The 18,058-nt window shown below is 44.4% G+C and overlaps 1 protein-coding gene across 1 annotated transcript in view; it reads left to right on the top strand.

Moving 5' to 3' along the window:
• The window catches only part of cadm4 (cell adhesion molecule 4), a 208,461-nt gene that overhangs the window by 180,781 nt on the left and 9,622 nt on the right, over positions 1–18,058 (top strand). Inside the window, exons 5-6 of the mRNA XM_002939127.4 lie at positions 5,041–5,202; positions 12,053–12,143. Of these exons, the coding sequence (XP_002939173.1) occupies positions 5,041–5,202; positions 12,053–12,143 (253 nt within the window). The remainder of the gene's footprint in view (positions 1–5,040; positions 5,203–12,052; positions 12,144–18,058) is intronic.

Raw genomic sequence — 18,058 nt, forward strand, 5'->3', positions numbered from 1 at the left:
TAATGAGTAAGCTCCTGGTGAAATTATCGCAATGGTAATGAGCAAGCTCGTAGGGTAAGTCATGCCCATAACAGTGGATACAATGGTAAAGGGCAAGTATTTAGGGTGAGTTATTGACATAAAATAGGGTTCTGTGGTAGTTAGCAAGCTCTTAGGGTAAGTCATGCCCATAACAGAAGGTTCAGTGGTAAAGGGCAAGTATTTAGGGTGAGTTATTGACATAAAATAGGGTTCTGTGGTAGTTAGCAAGCTCTTAGGGTAAGTCATGCCCATAACAGAAGGTTCAGTGGTAAAGGGCAAGTTTTTGGGGTGAGTTATTGACATAAAATAGGGTTCTGGGTTAATTAGCAAGCTCTTAGGGTAAGTCATGCCCATAACAGAAGGTTCAGTGGTAAAGGGCAAGTTTTTGGGGTGAGTTATTGACATAAAATAGGGTTCTGGGTTAATTAGCAAGCTCTTAGGGTAAGTCATGCCCATAACAGAAGGTTCAGTGGTAAAGGGCAAGTTTTTGGGGTGAGTTATTGACATAAAATAGGGTTCTGGGTTAATAGGCAAGCTCTTAGGGTAAGTCATGCCCATAACAGAAGGTTCAGTGGTAAAGGGCAAGTTGTTAGAGTGAGTTATTGACATAAAATAGGGTTCTGTGGTAGTTAGCAAGCTCTTAGGGTAAGTCATGGCCATAACAGAGGATTCAGTGGTAAAGGGCAAGTTAGGGTGAGTTATTGAGATAAAATAGGGTTCTGGGTTAATGAGCAAGCTCTAAGGGCAAGTCATGGCCATAACAGAGGATTCAGTGGTAAAGGGCAAGTTGTAAGGGTAAGTTATTGACATAAAATAGGGTTCTGTGGTAGTTAGCAATCTCTTAGGGTAAGTTATACTCAGAGTATCTGTGCTAATGGTCAAGCTCTTCGGTAAGTAAGGGTAGGTTATACTCATCATAGAATATTTGTGGCAATGAGCCAGCTCTTAGGGTGGTTATTCCCATAATAAAGTAATGAACAAACCCTGAGCATAGATTATTACCATAGGGGAGAGTTGTGTGGCAGTGAGCAAGCTCTGAAGATAAGTTTTCCCATAATGAAGCGTTCCGCAGTAATGAGCATGCTCTGGGGGTCAGTAATTCTCATAAAGGAAAGTACTATGCTAATGAGCAAATTGCCCGAGGAAGTAATCCTTGTAATAATGAAAAGCCTGTGTGGGGTAATTCATTCACTGGAAGGTAAGTGAGTCCTGTACTGGGTTCTCCAGTAATGCGTAAGCTGTGAGATCATGGGAAGGGGTAACCATTCATGTAACGGGGGTTCTGCCATAATGAGCGAGCGCCGAAGGTAATTCATTCCAGTAGCGATTCCCGCACTAATGATCCAGCTTTGAGGGTAAATGTTTCCTTTAATAGGGCTTCTATAGTGCGACACAGCTCTGAGATGAAATCATTTCTGCAATAAAGAACAGCCTGCGGGGGTAAATCAGTCTTATAATAATGAACAGCCGGTGGGGGTAAGCCATTGCTGTAACGGGGGGCCGTATGCTCATGAGCAAGCTCTGAGGGTACGGCGTTCCTGCGCCAAGGAGCTCCCTCCAGGGTACGGCAGGACTGCGCCGAAGTTTCAGCCGAAGAAAAGGGAGGGCTGTGCAGATGATAAGCATTTGTTCTAGGACTCATTGTGGCCGCGGGGTGATTGAAACTGCAGAGAGATGAAGATAGAAAGATACGGAATTACAGTAGATAAGAAGATGGCAGTGATGTGTAGGGAGCAGCGAGAGGCAGCTATAAATAGGGAGATACAGACACAGTCTGCGCCGCTCAGATAGAGGGGAGAGATAATTAAGAGAGATAAAGGAGACAGATAGACACCAACACTGCAGTCTGCACTTGGCATGTCAAACCCACTGCCCTACAGCCGGCTCAGGACTACAACTTCCATCATTCCCAGTCAGTTGGGGTCGCCCAACCTGCTGCCATCTAAGAAAAAACATCTTGACAACCTTCAGACACATGGGGAGCTTTGGTACTGAGGAGAGGGATGATGCACATTAATGTGTCAGAGAAGAAGCAGCTACAATTCCCATCATTGTCAATAGGCTGGGGTTGCCCAACCTGCTGCCATCTTGACAACCTTCAGACACATGGGAACTTGTGGTACTGAGGAGAGGGTTGATGCACATTAATGTGTCAGAGAAGAAGCAGCTACAGTTCCCATCATTGTCAGTTGGCTGGGTTGCCCAACCTGCTGCCATCTTGATAACCTTCAGACATATGGGAACTTGTGGTACTGAGGAGAGGGATGATGCACATTAATGTGTCAGAGAAGGAGACAGCTATAGTTCCCATCATTGTCAGTTGGCTGGGGTTGCCCAATCTGCTGCCATTTTGATAACCTTGACACATGGGAACTGAGGGAGGTGTTAGAGAAGACACATACGATAGCAAGGCATCAGAGCAGACACATATGAAAATATAGTGCGCCCAAGAGGTGTGGGGTGTCTGAAGGTCCAAAGGTTGGTCATTAATGTGTGAGGTTGTAGCCAGAAGGCAGCTGTCTATCAGTCACACAAATATATATGTATATAGTGCTACCCAGAGGTGAGGGCGGCTAGAGGGCCATTATTGGGCAAGAATGCAGCAATCTATCAGATTCTCATCATTTACAAAAACGGGCCAGTCGAAAAGACCCAGCTCCTGCCCCCAGATTGAAGAGCATATCTACAGACAAAATGTATAAGGTATCCCAAACTCGAAAAAATCTTTCAGAAAAACACAAGTTTATTCAAGATTTAAATGTAAAAGAAACATACAGACCCCATGGCATTCCGCCTTACGCGTTTCGTACCTTTCCGGTACTTAATCAAAAGCAGTTACACATATAGGCTGATAGGTCTGCAGTCTATCAAACACATGGGAGAACACTGGGCACCATCTGGGGGCCAAAGGTTGCTCATTACTGAGGTTGCTAGCCAGAAGGCAGCTGTCTATCAGTCATACAGATATATATATAGTGCTACCCAGAGGTGAGGGCGGCTGGAGGGCCATTACTGGGTTGGATTGTTAGAGAGAGGGTTGCAGTTCAGCTTGAGCAGTATAGTATAGGTTAATAGCCATTTGTTCTTATTCCTCTGGGAAAGGGTTGGCATTTCCATTCCTCTTGGCATTGTGGTGTTGGGCACAACAGTAGGGGGTAAGATCTTGGCGCTGCCCAAGTGCGTGGGCTTGCTTGTGTTTCCTAATGGATGTGTGTATGGGCAAGGGAATGCTGGGAGAGGCTGACAGTCGGACAGGAGCGCTACCGGGCTTGGAAAAGGACAGTTTGTTTCCTGCCCATCTGCCGGCAACAGAAATAGGCAGTTTGGTCATTCTGCTGTTTTGCTCAGCTCAGTACAATGTGCTTTATCTTGGGAGACAGATCTCCCTGGCTGCACGCACATTGTGCCCTTTACTGCGTATAGTGTGGGCAGGATCAGCCAAACGCTGACTGCCCGGGGTCGGCATTCCGGCCGCACACATGCACAGTGCCCAGGCTGCTCACATACTGCTGTTTATACCAACCAATGAGAACACAGCATCTATAACTCAGCTCTAAATAATGGGCCTACTTCTATTATTGAACTACAACTCCCAGAATCCTCTGCCACCAAACTATTCGGATTCAGCTGAATCCATGGTCCTGGCCTAACCGAATCCGAATCCTTAAAAATTATGTGACTTTTCATCACATAAATACGTTGAAAATTTGTCACGTGGTTCTTTTTTGCCCTTTTCTAGCTTGATTTGCATTTGCAAATTAGGATTTGGATTCCGTTCGGTATATTTCAACAAGGGATTCAGACAAATCCCAAAATAGTGGATTTTGTGCATCCCTAAAGGCCCCAATGTCCAAAAAGATGAAAAAACATTTTATTTAAACATGCTATCTACGCGTTTCAATCCACGGGATCATCATCAGGATATATATATATAAATGTACCAGTTATCCAGAAAGTTCCGAATTACGGAAAGGCCATCTCCCATAGACTCCATTATAAGCAAATAATTCTAATTTTTAAAAATGATTTCCTTTTTCTCTCTAACAATAAAACAGTACCTGTACTTGATCCCAAGATATAATTACCCCTTATTGGGGGCACAACAGCCCTATTGGGTTTATTTAATGGTTAAATGATTCCCTTTTCTCTGTAATAATAAAACAGTACCTGTACTTGATCCCAACTAAGATATAATTACCCCTTATTGGGGGCAGAACAGCCCTATTGGGTTTATTTAATGGTTAAATGATTCCCTTTTCTCTGTAATAATAAAACAGTACCTGTACTTGATCCCAACTAAGATATAATTACCCCTTATTGGGGGCAGAACAGCCCTATTGGGTTTATTTAATGGTTAAATGATTCCCTTTTCTCTGTAATAATAAAACAGTACCTTGAACTTGATCCCAACTAAGATATAATTACCCCTTATTGGGGCAGAACAATCCTATTGGGTTTATTTCATGGTTAAATGATTCCCTTTTCTCTGTAATAATAAAACAGTACCTTGTACTTGATCCCAACTAAGATATAATTACCCCTTATTGGGGGCAATATAAGCCTATTGGATTTATTCAATATTTTAATGATTTTTAGCTGACTTAAGTTATGGAGATCCAAATTACGTAAGGATCCCTTATCCGGAAAACCCCAGGTCCCGAGCATTCTGGATAACAGGTCCCATACCTGTATATATACACACACACAATATATATATATATATATATATATATATACATACACATACTGAGTTTATACAATATATATATATATATATATATACAAGGAAGAGAGGAGCACACCCTATAAAAGTTCAAATGCCCTGGGTGCTGGCTAAAATGAGGCAATATATGAACAGAGCTGTGCGGCTCTCTGTTCATATATACAGTATATATATATCTTGCTGATGGCTGTGGATGCTGGGAACTGTAGTTCATTATCAGAAATGCCCCCCTTTGACTGTTTTCAGTGTTTTGTTTTACATTCATCAAGAATTCACCCCCACGTGTGTCTTTGCAGGATTTACCAGCAAACAGGAGAACGGAAAGACTTTCAGCATCACCAACAGCATCCGCTTCAGCGTGGACCGGAAGGATGACCGGGATATAGTTACCTGCGAGGCGTCGCACCCAGCTCTAAAGGGGCAGAAGAAACAGACTCAGTATGAACTGGACGTGCAGTGTGAGTATTAGGGGTAGTACTTAGCCGCCCCATTGTGTTTTATTGGGGGGCGATTTCCATATGGGTTTTCTATCTCCTTTCTGGCAGTTGTGACTTGCTTTATGGCAGGGATATACATCATATACCCCCGCTCCTGCCCCAGTAATGCTTATATGGTAATGCCCCTACCCCTGTATATCTCTATAGAGACAAACATATATCTATATATACCCACACGCTTTCTCGCTCTGGGGTTGCGCTGAATCCAATTAACCTGCCTGCATGTATTATTCTGTAGTGTGGGAGTAAATCAAAGTAGCGGGAGGAAACCTACACGGACACAGGGAGAACATACAGACTTCTTGCAGATAGGGCCCCCCCCATTACAACCTAAGCCTGCACCCCAACTTAAGGCTCCTCGGAGGGTTGGGATCAGAGCCAGTATCTCATAAAACGCACCAATTACCTTCTTATCCGGGAGGCTTATTCACTATGCAGTGCTGCTCGGGGCTACTGAGCTCTGAGAATGGAAGGGGGAAGATGAGCAGAGGCAGATCAAACAACACCACTGCACTATTAAAATGCATGGGGAAGAGAAATGTGAAAACGGCACAGGACTATGCCCAGTTTGGGCAGTTATACAGCGACTGCTTATACTTAGGGGTGAGTCTGGATCCAGTTAACCCCGTACTGGCTGGGAGTTGTGCTCCGCCGCAGCTGCAGAACCATCACCTTATTAACCGTCTAATAGATCTGCATTTACAGCGCCTGTTCCATAGGTGGGTGACAATTAAGATGTAAAGCTGGCAGATTGTGCGCACAAAGAGCCGAGCCATTTAAATCAGCGGGCCTTTTAGTGCTGGGTATTGATAGGCGCCGGGGTAATTTGTGTACTGTGTGGCGTATTCGCAGGTGTACGTGATTACTGGCGCTTACCCAGCAGCCTCTGCACACAGGCACTTAGCTTTCTGCGTTTTTGGTTTAAAGGCACACAACCCTCCTTAGGGCTCACTGGCTCCAGGGGCTCATTCCCTAAAGTTGCGCCTGTGCTTTTGCATTGGGGCACGAGTGTATGGCTAAAGAGGAGAGCTTTGGGGCCTTGTTGTGGGCCCTATGGCTGCGGGACAATGCCCATTTTGGTCTAAATAGAGGCGTAAGCATTGATGTAACTGACTGTAAGTGGCTAAAATTTGGGGTCTAAGACATGGGGATTACAGCCAAGTAGCATTGCTGTGGGTCAGATCACATGGTAATACAGGTATGGGACCTGTTATACAGAAGGCTCTGGACCTGAGGTTTTCCGGATAAGGGGTCTTTTCGTAATTCAAATTTCCTACCTTAAGTCTACTAAAAAAAATATTTAAACAGTAATTAAACCCAATAGGGCTGTTCTGCCCCCAATAAGGGGTAATTATATCTTAGTTGGGATCAAGTACAGGTACTGTTTTATTATTACAGAGAAAAGGGAATCATTTAACCATGAAATAAACCCAATAGGACTGTTCTGCCCCCAATAAGGGGTAATTATATCTTAGTTGGGATCAAGTACAGGTACTGTTTTATTATTACAGAGAAAAGGGAATCATTTAACCATTAAATAAACCCAATAGGGCTGTTCTGCCCCCAATAAGGGGTAATTATATCTTAGTTGGGATCAAGTACAGGTACTGTTTTATTATTACAGAGAAAAGGGAATCATTTAACCATGAAATAAACCCAATAGGGCTGTTCTGCCCCAATAAGGGGTAATTATATCTTAGTTGGGATCAAGTACAGGTACTGTTTTATTATTACAGAGAAAAGGGAATCATTTAACCATGAAATAAACCCAATAGGGCTGTTCTGCCCCAATAAGGGGTAATTATATCTTAGTTGGGATCAAGTACAGGTACTGTTTTATTATTACAGAGAAAAGGGAATCATTTAACCATTAAATAAACCCAATAGGATTGTTCTGCCCCCAATAAGGGGTAATTATATCTTAGTTGGGATCAAGTACAGGTACTGTTTTATTATTACAGAGAAAAGGGAATCATTTTTAAAAATGTGAATTATTTGATTAAAATGGAGTCTATGGGAGATGGCCTTTCTGTAATTCGGAACTTTCTGGATAATGGGTTTCCGGATTAGGGGTCCGATACTTCAATAATTAACCCTTCTTAGAACTGTCATGGTGGGGGGCACATAGTGGAGCATAATTCTCCTTGCAGGTTGCCAGGCATGTATTATGGGCGTCACACCAACCCCAGCCAGTAGGGGGAGACACGTAGAACCTGCCCCACATTACTTGCCCAGCTACAGGACCCGGGTCAGTCTCACTCATGGCCAGTGAATCCATATAATCCATATAAGTGAGGGTAGTGGCACCGGGCAGGCCTAGGTCCCCGGAGAGGCTACAGTCAGAGCCCAACTTGCCTTTTTTTTTTATCTTGTGTCACATTAAAAAAAAAAACTAATTTTGAGCTTCAGTGATTTGGAATCAAAACATCACAGAGCACAACCTGGGTCTGTAGCGTTTCAGTAAAATGAGAATATTGATTAAGTGCCCGAATACTTTTGCAAGGCACTGTATATAAAATAGGGCTGTCCAACCTAATGCTGGAACATGTCCTCCAACTACAACTGAAGGGCAACAGTAATAGAAAGTGTTCCTTCTGCCATCTTCTTCTACTGCTGCTATCTTGCCACGCTGTCTCCATCTTGCTCTCCTTGTGCCATTTTGCTTTACTGTATTGCCCCATCACTATATTCTCATTATCTCACTACTGTGGTTATCATGCTTTACTGTCACAGTCTTGTCCTACTGTCTCCATCTTGTCCTACTGACTCCATCTTGCCCTACTGTCTCCATCTTGTCCTACTGACTCCATCTTGCCCTACTGACTCCATCTTGTCCTACTGTCTCCATCTTGTCCTACTGACTCCATCTTGCCCTACTGTCTCCATCTTGTCCTACTGACTCCATCTTGTCCTACTGACTCCATCTTGCTCTGCTGTCTCCAACTTGCCCTACTGTCTCCACCTTGCCAGACTCTTTCCACCATGTCTTACTGTTTTCATCTTGTCCTACTGTCTTCAATTTGTTCTACTATCTCCATCTAGTCCTTCTGTTTCCACCTTGCCACACACTTTCTACCTTGTGCTACTGTCTCCACCTTGCCCTACTGTCTCCATCTTGCCCTACTGTCTCCATCTTTTCCTACTGTCTCCATCTTGCCCTTCTGTCTCCATCTTGCCCTACTGTCTCCATCTTGCCTTTCTGTCTCCATCTTGTCCTACAGTCTCCATCTTGCCCTACTGTCTCCATCTTGCCTTTCTGTCTCCATCTTGCCCTACTGTCTCCATCTTGCCTTTCTGTCTCCATCTTGTCCAACTGTCTCCATCTTGCCCTACTGTCTCCATCTTGCCTTTCTGTCTCCATCTTGCCCTACTGTCTCCATCTTGCACTACTGTCTCCATCTTGCACTACTTTCTCCATCTTGCCCTACTGTCTCCCTCTTGCCCTACTGTATCCATCTTGTCCAACTGTCTCCATCTTGTCCTACTGATTCCATCTTGCTCTGCTGTCTCCAACTTGTCCTTCTGTCTCCACCTTGCCAGACTCTTTACACCATGTCTTACTGTTTAAATCTTGTCCTACTGTCTTCACTTTGTTCTACTATCTCCATCTAGACCTTCTGTCTCCACCTTGCCACACACTTTCTACCTTGTCCTACTGTTTTAATCTTGTCCTACTGTCTCCACCTTGTCCTACTGTCTCCACCTTGTCCTACTGTCTCCACCTTGTGCTACTGTCTCCACCTTGTCCTTCTCCTTCATCTACTGTATTATCTTGTCCTACCTTGCCATCTTCCCATTCCATTAACTCTTGCCTAACTGCTATAATCTTACCCTACTGCCAACATTATGCTTTTTTCATGTCATCTGTTCTGCGGGGCCCCACTTGATAAACCTTCCTGTTCCAGCACAAAGGGTTTTAAGCAACACCAAAAAATGAAATTGTACAAATATCTAAAATACAATGTACTGCTGCCCGGCACTGGTAACACTGGTGTGTTTTCCTCAAAATCCCTACTATAGTTTATATGAATAAGCTTCCGTGTAGCCCTGGGGGCAGCCATTCAGACTGCAAAGAAGGAGAAAAGGCTCAGGTTACATAAGCTCTGTAGAGTACAATCTCATTTTATCTGTTATCTCTATGGTACCTGTGCCTTTTCTCCTTTTCCAGCTTGAATGGAAACGCAGGGCAACAGTACATCGTATTTGAATTTGATACGTTTTCTTTTTTGGTGTTACTGTTCCTTTAAGAATTTAAATGAACCCATTGTAAGTAAATCCATTCTTACAAAGTTCCCCTAGCGTACAGGAGCCCCACATTCAGCACCTACAGAGCTCCCCTTGCTGCGGATTTTGAATGACGTGCAAGCTGCAAAGTGGCAGTTGTACTTCCAGCTGGCACAGAGGAGAGAGATTCATGGATGAACCCTTATAGGTGAAATCCTGCGGCCCTAAGGATGCTCCACTTGTAGATTGTAAGCTCTTTTGGGCAGGGCCCTCTTCACCTCTTGTATCGGTTACTGATTGCTTTATATGTTACTCTGTATGTCCAATGTATGAAACCCACTTATTGTACAGCGCTGCGGGGTATGTTGGCACTTTATAAATAAATGTTAATAATAATAATACTTGTGCCTGTTCCGCTCACAAATGGGCCCTTTGATCTTACGCATCATCTCTCTCTGCCACATCTGCTCAGAGCCCGGCTCCCCCTGGTGGCTCGGAATGGAACCCGAGGCTTTTGCAGCTGTGTGTAGAGACCAATGGAAAGTGTGTTGCTCGGAGCCTCGGGATAATCTCTTGTTGCTGAATGGTGTTGTTATGGTGCCGTTATTCTCTTTACATTGTGCTGCTTAAATAGCAACGAGCAAATCCGAAGAGAACAACGGGGGACGCGCAATCTGTTGCAATATGGGCCGGCTCTCTTTCAGCTTCCACTGAGCATTTAATCCTCAGATAAATTCTTTTTTTCAACTTATGTATTTCATGGAGCTTGTCCAGCAGCGCTCCAACACATGCCTCTAATTGCATTGCAATTACTCAATTAGCTGCCTATTTAATTAGCCAAAGGGGAAATCCCGTAGCTGTTTCCCTGGCCCCCCTGTTCCTCGGAGAGTAAAGGTCCCCATACACGGGCCGATTCTAGCTGCTGATATGGGTCCCTTAGACTGATTAAGCAGCTAATTGGCCCATGTATGGGGACTACCGACCGGCCAGCCCGACCGATATCTGGCCTGAAATCGGGCAGATATCGATCGGGCAGGTTAGAAAATCAAGTCGGATTGGGGACCGCATTGGCTCGTTGATGCATTCCCCGGACTGACTTTGCCTATACCCATCATTATAATTCAATCGTTTGGCCCCAGGGCCAAACAATCGAATTACCCTGGATTCTCCCGATATCGCCCACCCGTAGGTGAGGATATCGGGAGAAGATCCGCTTGCTTGGCGGTGTTTACCCCGGGATGTAGAGACATTGAACTTAGACGGGAACCAAGTGTAAAAGTTGCCATTTCCCCCCTCTGAGACTGGATATGTATAAAATCCCTATGCAAGGAAGTGGCTCATTGGCCGTTAGATGTGATTTACACGGCTACATAGAAGGGTTGTTGCTGAACTGTAACTTCAAAGGCAGCGACAGCATAGACATAAAAGGGGACCTGTCACCCTAAGAAATAATTCCAAATCCTTTTGAATCAGGTTAGTAGAGCAAAATGAACTTTACTTAGACTATTTCAGTTATTGGAATTAGTAGTCACAGCCGGCAGGCTGGCGCCATTTTGTGTGCACTGTAAGGCAAAGCTTTGTATCAGACAAAAACGTATGCATTTGCCATCTAGGTGGTGTATAGGAAGTGCTGAATGGAAAGTGAAAGTAATTGTTATCAAAAATCTGAGCTGTCAATCATATCTTGCCTGCCCCGCCTCTATGCCTGCGGCATAGAGGCGGGGCAGGCAATATATGATTGACAGCTCAGATTTTTAAATACATTTATAACAGGTATAGATGAAGGTGTAGTATCCCCAGCAGGATGGGCCCCATAGTGAAATACATCCTCCCCCAATGGAAACCTATCGGGGATAAATATCCCTATCCAGCCATAGTCCCTACACTAAGGGGCCTATTTGTTAACATTGGAGACAAACATCACCGGTGGTGTTACCCGTAGTAACCAATCAGAACTTGAATGGTCGCCCAGAAAGCAAAAGCAAAGATCTGATTGGCTGCAATATGCAACATTACTAGTAATGTTTGTCTCCAGTGTTAATTAATATGCCCCTAAGGCAGGAGTTGCCTGGGGAATAATAACCCCACACTATTTCTCCTTGGTGGAGCACAGAACTACAGTAGCTTATGGCTTAGTTCTTGTATTCCTGTCCGGCCCTCTGGCAGATCCACCCCCTGCTATGATGGAGTCCAGATAGAGTACATGCTCCTTCTCTTATTATACACTAAAGAACCAGAAACTGGCAAGCTACCCTTGGGCCAATGGGCAACAGAGCCATGGCCAATACTATTTGACCCACTGCCCTGCTTGCTTACCTGCAAACCCACCCTTCCCCCGCTGGCACTTCATCCACACAGGCTTCCTGCTGCTTCCTCTTTCCTCACCAATCACTTCCCATCTTATTGCCCCCCCATGTGACCTAGGCACGTGCCCCTTCTGCCTACATCTAATTCTGTGTATATATATATACCTAGGGATTTGCAAACCAGAGCAGATAAACTAAACAACCTCTATTTTGTCTCCCTCCATCTCTATTTGGTTTCTTCCACTTTGACTGATGATGATGATGATTCCTTCTGGCTGCAGTTTCCCCCACGGCCAACATTCAGCCTTCCCAAAGCCTCGTGAGAGAAGGAGACGAGCTGAATCTGAAATGTGAGGTCACAGGGAACCCACGGTGAGTATGATGTCATGTTTCAGATTTATGGTGCTCCATCTGTTGTTGATGGCAAACCCTTTGCCAGTTGCCATCGTTTAGTTTGGACTTTTTACTAATGTCAAGTATTAGCATCAGAGCGCTGCCTGGGCCTATAGCTGCCCATACACGGCGATGTTGCCAAGCGAGCGGATCTTCACCCAATATCCCCACCTACGGGTGGGCGATATCGGGTAACATGTAGGCCAAACAATCAAATTCTAACGGCAGCAATGGGGCAGTCGGTTCGGGGACTGCATCAACGAGCCAATGCGGTCCCCAATCCAACTGAATTTTCTAACCTGCCCGATCGAGATCTGCCCAATTTCAGGCCAGATATTGGTCGGCCAGGACCCTCGTTTCTGCCCCTACACGGGCCAATAAGCTGCCGAATCGGTCCAAGGGACCAATATTGACAGCTACAATCGGCCCGTGTATGGGGACCTTAAGGGGGGCAGGGCTGTAGATGGGAGCAGGGCTGCTTTAAGTTACCAGCGGGCCCTGGGCAAAAACAAAAACATTGGTGGGCCACCACTGCCTCAACAAAGATGCAAAATTACAAAATGGTGAGGCCATAAGAAAAAATAAAGAAAAAAAAAACAACTAATCTTCCAGTTGATTAAAGTGAGGGGTCTCTGCAGGATGCTACTGCTAAAAGTTATTCCAGATGAAAGGTGGGCTAGTGGGTCCCTACTCTGGTGGGCCCTGGGCAAATGCCCCTTTTTCTCATTTATTAAAATGGCCCTGGATGGGGGTAGGGGGAAATGAAGTATCTAAAAATGTAATGTAAGAGCTTTTGGGGTCTCCAACTAAATACTGAACAAAAGAAGCCTGAAGCTCTGATTTCATTGGTGGAGAATGCATCCAGACATTCTGTGGCTTGTGATGGGGAATTTTTCATTATCTTCAATGTATTTTTTCTCTCCAGTACACGCTGAGCAGTATCCATATTTTTGGGGGAGGGGGGAGCTATTAATTTTGGGTTTGGAGATTAAGGAACAATACAATTTTATTCCTTCGAAATTGTCCTCGCAGCTTCTCTGCATCCTCCGCACGGAGACATAAACCCCACAGACGTCCCGGTGACGTTCAGGCAGAACATAAAATGTCTTTTAATACGACCTGCACACACCATATATCTCCAGCTGCCGCAGCCACAGAGACGGAGCAGACACAGCCTCCCGGCGCTGGCCAAGCTGCCACAATGCATCCTAATCAGGGCGGCACTTTAGAGAAGCCCCAAACGGCACTATGGGGACCTTCATTCCAATATTTCAGCTGCACATCCCACCTCACTATTGGAGGGAGAGAAATGAAAGTCTCTTGGAACAGACCAGCCTGGCCGGTACTACTGGATCTCATATCTGCCCTTCTGCACTTGCATATTCCTACGTGCTGACACAGGCAGGTGTGGAACAGCTGTGCATACGGAATAGTGAAGTGTAGACAGAATTTTTTGCTATGGAAATAAAATATTCTTAAAAAAAAGAAGTTAAGAAGATTGGCTGTAAACCTTATGTCTTGGGGGAAACAGTTTCAAGTTGCCAGAGCCTAGAACCCTATGGCACTAGGTGCCCCTTTGGCAAATGATATGGTCGTTGTTGTTGGTAGGATGTTGGGAGTTGGTTATTCTTTGACCAGTCTTGATGTATCTATTAAAGCAGTGATCCCCAACCATTGGCTCCTGGGCAACATGTTGCCCCTTGGATGTTGCTCCCAATAGCCTCAAAGTAGGGGCATATGGACCATGTGTGCTCCGAAAAATAGCCTCCTGTAGACTACCAGTCCATACTAAGCTACCAAATAGCCAATCATAGCCCTTATTTGGCACCCCCTAGGAACCTTTTTCTTGCTTGCCTTGCTCCCCAACTTTTTTATATTTAAAAAGGCAAAAAGGTTGGAGACCCCTGTTAAAGATATCATTATGTAATTTAGTCACACAAGTTCCCTGTAGTTTGGTTCCATATTGCTGTTGGCGTAATCAAACCTGAAATGATTAGGGTGAGACACCAGCCTGTAGCCAATGAGAGCAGTCCTGTGGTAATGTAGCAAGGCCAAACCATAGCCAATCAAATCATTTATATGTTAGCAGCTTGTAGCCTGTGATCACCCTCAAGATCAGACCAACCTGCAGCCAATAAGAGCATAATAATGTTTGTAGTGTTGGAGCATTCAAATGTTCATTGGGTTGGACCAGCCTCTTAATGGGACTACACCAGTCTCTATCCGGTAATAATTAAAGTTTGAAATAGGTCTTGTAACCCTTATCAACCAATCGGCAAGTTGCATTTATTGTTTGAAAGCAAACATCTCATTGGCTGCTATGAACTACTAGACGTGGTCAATGTTTTGTGACTTACATTACATTATGCCCCGACTTCCAACTCAGCAAAATGTAAGTGGCTCTAGATACCAACCTGAAGCTCTCAAAATGTTTGGCCACAAAATCAGCTCTGATACAGCAGTAGCCGTGATTCCCAAACTGGGGGCCTTCGGAGCAGTGACAGAGGCCCAATAGGGTGAGAGTTGGAGAGAAATGCCATTTACTGTACTAGTTTTACCTGAAAGCCCAGCTTGAAGGTCAATGGGGGTGAGATTTGGGGTCACTATGCATTCACTATCCTAGATATTCCTAAACCTTTGGCTAAATAACGAATACACTTATATTTTCCTCTATGTGTACTCATTGCTTGAGTTAAGGGGGGGCTTGAGCAGATATTGGACCTTCAACTGGGGCCCTGGCCAAAGGCTGGAAATCCAAATGGGGCTTAAACTGCTGTAATACACAGGCCAGATCCGGGTCCAAAGACTGCACCATGGCCACAAACAGAATGAAATGACCCCAGTAATAGGCAACCATATAATGCCAAACTACAATATCCCCCACAATGCACTGCTAGCCTCTCCATGCCCAGAGTAGTTGAGCAACACCATACAGAGAGCCCCAGATTCTTTATACCTGCTTTATCCCTCTCTCGCTGCTTTTTTTGCTTATGCACAACATAAATTCTTTGTAGTGATTTATTTATAATGATGCGGAGAATCTGCAGCTAGACCCTGATCACTGTGACAAATCAGAGATGATACAGCACTTAAAGGTTTAACTGACTTTAACCCACAGCCGTTATCAAGTCTCTGCCATAGACGCTAGTTAATAGGATGCTGAGACGGTGCTGCCTGAGGAATATCTGCATTCCTTTCTCCCTGAGCGAGGATTATGAGCCCCCACCATTAATAACGAATCTCTGTGTAAGATACCTAATACCCTGCATAGTTCTACACACTGCTTACTGCATAGGTGCCTCTTACTATAGGGAGTTAGTAAGTGTAGCTTAGACTACTGGTTCCCAAACTGTGAGGGGGGGTACAGACTAGCAACTGGGGGATAAGCCTGAAGGCCATTTGGGGGTGAAAGACTGTTTTTCTCTCCAAGATGCACATGTTAGTCTAGTTTGAAGGCCAGGTAAGGTAAGAATTGAGGTGATCAGTTATATGTTGTTCTTTAGATGGTTTAGAAAATCTGGCTAGAATGACAGCTTTGTTCTTTAGATGGGTTAGAAATCTGGCTAGAATGACAACCTTATTCTTTAGATGGGTTAGAAAATCTGGCTAGAATGACAACCTTATTCTTTAGATGGGTTAGAAAATCTGGCTAGAATGACAACCTTGTTCTTTAGATGGGTTAGAAAATCTGGCTAGAATGACAACCTTATTCTTTAGATGGGTTCGAAAATCTGGCTAGAATGACAACCTTATTCTTTAGATGGGTTAGAAAATCTGGTTAGAATGACAACCTCATTCTTTAGATGGTTTAGAAAATCTGGCTAGAATGACAACCTTATTCTTTAGATGGGTTAGAAAATCTGGCTAGAATGACAACCTTGTTCTTTAGATGGGTTAGAAAATCTGGCTTGGATGGCAACCTTGTTCTTTAGATGGGTTAGAAAATCTGGCTAGAATGGCAACCTCATTCTTTAGATGGGTTAGAAAATCTGGTTAGAATGACAACCTCATTCTTTAGATGGTTTAGAAAATCTGGCTAGAATGACAACCTTATTCTTTAGATGGGTTAGAAAATCTGGCTAGAATGACAACCTTGTTCTTTAGATGGGTTAGAAAATCTGGCTTGGATGGCAACCTTGTTCTTTAGATGGGTTAGAAAATCTGGCTAGAATGACAACCTAATTCTTTAGATGGGTTAGAAAATCTGGCTAGAATGACAACCTTAAATCCAATCAGTTCAAACCAGAGTCTACCAAAATCTGTTAACGTTGCCCTAGATATTTTGTGGCACTATGGCTGAATGGCTGGCACCTCAAATGCGGAAAACCCACTGGTGTAGACTCTATCAGTCTCTAGTAGTAGCGCCTCCTACAGACGGTCTAGTTTGTAGGGATGCATCGAATCCCGGATTCTGTTCGGGATTCGGGCTGAACCCAGGCTCTTTTTGAAGGATTTGGTTTCGGCCGAACCCCAAAAAGTGGGATCGGTTCATCCCTAGTATTTTTCATGCACAAATTCAGTTCTACTGTGTGAGGCAGTCAGATAGAGTGATGGGTAAGTAGTTTATTGGAAATGCCCTTTACCCCAGGGAAGATCTGTGCATTGGAAGATGCCACCAGTAGACCCCCATCTTCTGCTGCTGATTGGGAGAATATACCCTAGGGCCCAAGGACATCGTCTATCTTTGCCCAAAGCCCAGCCTTGCCATGATAAGTACAAGAGAGATGGAGCAGTCAACTGCCTTATTTTTTCCACCAATCATTTTAGTTCCTGCTGAGATATAGCATCAATCAGAAGCGAATGGTTTGGCGCTGGAACTGGACTCTCATTACAGAAAGGAGCCCTATGGGGGCACGGGGATGAATTATTAGGCAGAAGTGACAATAGGATTTATCAGGCTCGTCTTACTCCATATTCTGGCATGCCAAGTCTGATGTGGAATGTCTTTGCTTAGCGCTCTTTGTGCCCGGTGAATGCTAGAAAGCGGTGGGTCTGGTTTTTTTTGTGCCGACAAAGGAGAGAAAAGCCTTGTAGTTTGTAATCGGTCACTTCTCTGGGCCCTAATTCTCCCCAGCTGTTTCCCTGCGGCTGGCAGTGTCTGCACTTCCCCGGGTCAGCACGGTTCCCATACACATCGCCGGCTCCTAACAATAGATGCTTATTGCAGCCGGGCCCAACCGTCTCATCTCCTTCTGCTCCGTGTGATGTCGGAACGCTCATTTTACCTTTAAAGAAAGCCATGTAATTGCTTTAAAAGTCTTTGCAGAAAGCAGCACCTGCTTTAAAAAAATTAAAAAAGTGCCGACGCGTTTAATTCCTCTTGTGTTTAAACTGATGGACTGACTTATGGGATTTTCTTATGGGTCACTGGGGTTTAAAACGCTGTTATTTGCCTTTTTATATTGAAAAAAAAATAGAAAAAAAGCAGCCTCTTTTCACTTTCACCAGTAATATCTTTGGGTGCCAAACATGTGCCCATTACTGCTCCCAAATCTGCACCGTCTGCGCTGCCTTTGCACTGAGCTCATTGGTTCTGTGAGACTCCAATAGGCTGCAGATACTGGGGGCCATTCATAATGTTTGGCAAGCACATATTTTTGTGCATGTTTTCCCCTAAATGCTTACATTTTGCATTACTATGCCCATCATTCCTCATTTTGCAACTCACAGTGAAATGCAAATTGCGCACAAAAGTTTGCAAATGAGATTGCAGTTTGCGCAAGCATAACCTCTGTGTGTGTTTATTGTGCACAAATATAGCGCCAATTTCCATTTTGCAAATATAAATTCCCAATTTGCCAATAGGGTTGCCACCTCTGCCGGCTCTTTTTGTAGGAAGGGGGCGGGCAGTGATGTCATGGGAACAGAAAAGAGGTGGGGCTGTGATGTCATGG

The sequence above is a fragment of the Xenopus tropicalis genome, chromosome 7 (genome assembly GCF_000004195.4).
Source record: "Xenopus tropicalis strain Nigerian chromosome 7, UCB_Xtro_10.0, whole genome shotgun sequence".
Taxonomy (NCBI): domain Eukaryota; kingdom Metazoa; phylum Chordata; class Amphibia; order Anura; family Pipidae; genus Xenopus; species Xenopus tropicalis.